This window comes from Antrostomus carolinensis, unplaced genomic scaffold, assembly GCF_000700745.2.
Source record: "Antrostomus carolinensis isolate BGI_N321 unplaced genomic scaffold, ASM70074v2 scaffold30430, whole genome shotgun sequence".
NCBI lineage: Eukaryota > Metazoa > Chordata > Aves > Caprimulgiformes > Caprimulgidae > Antrostomus > Antrostomus carolinensis.
The window spans coordinates 634-4,937 of NW_010286908.1; the positions used below are offsets into that span (position 1 = coordinate 634).

At 53.2% G+C, this 4,304-nt stretch overlaps 1 protein-coding gene across 1 annotated transcript; it reads right to left on the reverse strand.

Annotated features, from left to right (window-relative positions):
* Positions 1–301: 301 nt before the first annotated feature.
* LOC104532536 (protein VAC14 homolog) lies at positions 302–4,011 on the reverse strand (the record flags this gene model as incomplete). The annotated part of the gene is made up of 5 exons (XM_010177774.1): positions 302–454; positions 726–860; positions 1,891–1,997; positions 3,038–3,147; positions 3,904–4,011. Coding segments are annotated over 5 exons (613 nt in total), but the record flags the coding sequence as incomplete, so codon positions are not given.
* Positions 4,012–4,304: the final 293 nt, after the last annotated feature.

Genomic DNA, 4,304 nt, shown 5'->3' on the forward strand with positions numbered 1-4,304 from the left:
TGCTTAATTATAAATTATCTTTTTCAGGTCAACTTCATGATTAAGTTGAAGTGAAGTGTGGTGAGCAGGGAACACAGCACTGCTCAGGCTCCAGGCTGGGTCAGTGACCCTGCTACACAGACAGCACCAAACTCGTCTGTCTCAGCAGAGGATCACCCATGAAACAGGACTCCAAAGAAAGCACAAAGGTCCCACGTGCCCTGAGTTGCCCCAGGACACCAAACTAACTCAAGAACTTCTCTTGAGGACCTTCCCTTGACCTTCCTCACACCTCTCATGGTTCAGACCAACAGGGACTCACCGCTGGACGCTGCCTCTGGCTTAGAGAGGGACTCCTCCGAGGTGGGCTCTGCCAGTAGGGCCATCGACTGCTTGGCCTCATCCATGTCATCATCCTCTGGGATGACCAGCTTCATCAGGCTCTGGTTGCACACATTTGCCACCTCCTTGATGTCTGAGTGGAGGCATTGTAAGGAACACGCAGTCCCACACATGGTTAGGTGCCACATCTGGCCAGCCACGGAGAAGCCACCGCAGCCCCACCAGGGCTACCTCAGCCCAGCTACTGCGACCCCCGTCACATCCAAAGGACCAGTGCAGGTTTCAGGACTTGGTTGGAGGACTTCTCCTGGTCCTCTCCAGCTATACAGCTGGCCCTGCACCCCAGGGACAGGAACCAGGTGCTTCCCTGGGGGTATGGGAGCAGCTTGGAGTTATAAGGATACTCTTCTTGCGATCGTCGTAGGAGAGACACGGCAGGACAGCAGTCAGGATCCCTGAGGAGTAAGGCAGCATCACCCGGCCAGCCAGCTGGATGAACTCCCTCATCCAGCACATGGCTGTCAGTTGGATCAGGTCATCTGGAAAACATGGGACAAGTAGATGTGAGGGAAAGGCCAGCACTGGCAGCTGAGCAAACGCCACAGGGAAAGGACCACCTGCAAGCAGAGAGCTGGCTCTGCTCCAACCAGAGTCACTAGTCCAGAAAGACCCTGGTCTGGGACAGTTTAGTCCCAGAGGAGATGGGTAAGACCTGAATCTGCAGCAAGGTTGAGATTAAACACAATCATTAGGTTTCAGAGTTAACCCATTTCAAGCCATAATCCAGTTTGCCTCACAAGTTTTCTGTCAAGCTTCTCAATGCATCAGGACATTTCCTCTGCCACACCTGCAGCAGTTTTGTGTCTGCTGCAGGTGTGACAGAGGAAATGTCCTGATCACTCATCAGACATCACTCCTAGAGCTGGGGCTTTACTAAACTCCCCAAGTTCTGCAAAAGGGAGCGCTGCCAGGGCAGGCAGCCGACACAAGGCCAGATTTTAGGCTTAAACAGTACAAATTCATTGGGCAGCGGTTTAATCAACATAAACACTCTTGGTCTGTTTCTCTTTTCCTGTCTCACAAGAAACCCTCTCCTGTTCAGCAGCTTTTAAAGAGCAGTTGAAGCTCAATGAGCATCATAACCCACTGACACCACACGCACAGCAAACCCGCAGGAGCTACAAAAGCATCTGGCATGTTGCATTTAACCATCCTGCCGATGCCCCTGGTGTCACCAGAGGATGAGATAAGCCCCTAAGAAGATCCTTCTAGAAGTGCTGGATATCCACAGGTACAATCCACAGCCAGATATTTTACTTTCAGGCCCCTTTGCTTCAAGATGCTGCCAGATCTGTATTTGAGGCTGGAGGATCTGCAGTGCAAGAGCAGTAGTGTCACCCGAGGGAGAGCTTCCTGCCCCCCACTTTCAGCGAGATCTGCACGCACAATGACAAAGAAAGAGCAAGCAGACAAGCTGGTGAACAGCCCCCTGGAAAACTCTTGGTCCAAACCTCTGTCTGCCACTGGAGACCTGGTGATGGATGCTACAGCTTGGTCCTGCCCACTCACCCGCCGCCTGGCAGTGGATCACCAGGATATTGGCCATTTCTGCAAACTTGACACTGGAGGGGTTCTTCTTGATCTCCTTGAGGAACTCCCCGAGAGCCACCTCGCACCTGCAGAGAGGCAGAGCAGCTGGTTAGTGCTCAGTTGTCTTCTATGGAGAGGGAAGGTATGGAGAGGGAAGGTATGGAGAGGGAAGGTATGGAGAGGGAAGGTATGGAGAATGGAGAGGGAAGGTATGGAGAGGGAAGGTATGGAGACCAGCCTCCTACGCCCATGTATAGAGAGGATGCTGGTGGCATGGCATGCGTGCCTCTGCACTGGGACAGGGCCAGGAAGGATGAGGCTGACAAGCTTGTCCTGCTCCTCACAGCTGTGAGGATGGAGGTGATGACTGCCCAGAGCCTCCCACACCTTCCCACAAGTCCCCCAAGAGCACACGGGCTCTGTTGAGATTGATGTGAGCCTGGGATGGGGAGCACAGAGGGTAGCAGCAGGGCAGATGATACCCAGAGATTTCAGTGCTTGTTTCTCCACATGTGGACACTGCAAAACAAAGAAGTATGGAGAATCCAGGAGGGCTTGGCAGCGGGATAGACCCAGGCCAGTCTCACCACTTACTTGTGCTCTACAAAACAGATCCAGTTACTCTATCCCAGCACAAGGAGCCAAGATCCTCTGATGTCCCTGAGAACGCCCAGCCACTCCACCTCAAAATACCTCTCCGTCTGGAAACCAGCAATGGATCTGAAGAGCGAGCTCACCCTGCTCGCTCCTCTTCTGCACCCAGGAGATGCTGGGTTGGTGTTGCACCTTGCTGAGAGGCTCACAATCTGCAAAGCCTGTACACGAAGCTCACACCCCAGCCCAGAAGCACATGGAAGCCTCTACAGCTCCAATACCGGACACGAGGGCTGAACGGAGCCAAGACACTTTGTGCCACAGCACAAACAGACCAGTGTCCTCCACAGCCACTCCAGCCACAACAAGCTGTGGAAGGGAGGCCCTTGCCAAGGACACTTTAATCCACTGACCAAGGCAACCAGATTGCTTCACCTCTCACCACGCACATGGGGTTATACAGAAGAGGGATGAAGAAATGAAGACGGTGAACAAGACGCAGCCCTCGTGCCCAGCCAGCCTCCACACTCACATTTTCCTTATCTCTTTGCTGTTGTCTCCCAGGATCTGGAAGAGCCCATCCAGGATTTCTGGTAGGTAATCCAAGAGGTTGATGTCAGGCACAGACTCCAAGACCAGGATCTAGCTCAGGGGAAGAATAAGAAAGAAGAGAGGTGATTTTTGGAGAAGCTAACTTACGTCACCAGCACAAATCTGGCACGATACTGAGGAATTCAGAGCTGAGCTGTGTGGGATAGAGGAGGAAGGACAAGAGGAGAGCACGGCATTGCTCATCTCAGAAAGCAGCTGGGCTAGCACAGGAGGAAAACCATCATCCTGCAGCACGGCTACCTTTCCCATCACAGCTCTGTAAAACAGAGCAGGGGTCAGGAACGGCTGCCAAGACGCACGCAGGCAGACCTGGGATGGCTGAAAGAGAGAGTGCAGAGGAGCACATCTCTCCCCAGACCCTGGCCAGGCACTGAGAGCTCCTGCCTTGCACAGAAAGGAGAAAGATGCTCTCCTCCTGGAGAGCAACATCCTTCATCATCTCTGGGCAGTGGAGAACAGTCTGGCACCGTCCCTTGGGAGACTGTCACCCCTAAACCACAGCCTATCTATTTATACAAGCCATGTTTTGACTGTATTTTCTCCCTTGGTGTGCAAAGTCCTGAACAAGGCTGGCAGAAGGGCAGCACGATGTCCCTGCAGCTGCAACAGCGAGGTGACAAAGTTGGTGAAAAATGCTGCTGGCTTAAAAAACCTGCCAAGTCAAGATGGGTTCTGAGTTCACACATCACTGTGGACAACTGCTCTTTGTCCAGATGTGGAATGCTGATGGATCACCATATTTTGGAGTCCAGACAGGCAGGTGTGTGCAGGGCTGTGTGTACCTACCCAGGATATGATGAACTGGCGGGCATACTGGTTGTTGGAGTAAATCCTCTCACGCAGCAGTGGGATGAAGCCAACCAAGTCAAACTGGTTGCTCTCCGTCACGATGTCCTGCAGAACCCAAGCAGAGGGTGTCAGGAGGGAAGGCCGTCACCCCACACCCACGCAGCCACTCCCACCCGGCCTTTTTTAAGGCACATGACAGGAAAAAGATGACAAGTGGTTGATGCATGGGTCAGCGGGTCAGGAGGAGATGGAATCACGTGGATTGTTCAGGAGATGAGCCAGGAATTCCCCTTGGGCAGGGACTAATGCTGAGCAGGACCTGCCTGCTGTGTGCCAGCCTGGCTTCACAGGGGGGATCAGCATAGAATCACGGAATGGTTTGGGTTGGGAGGGACCTT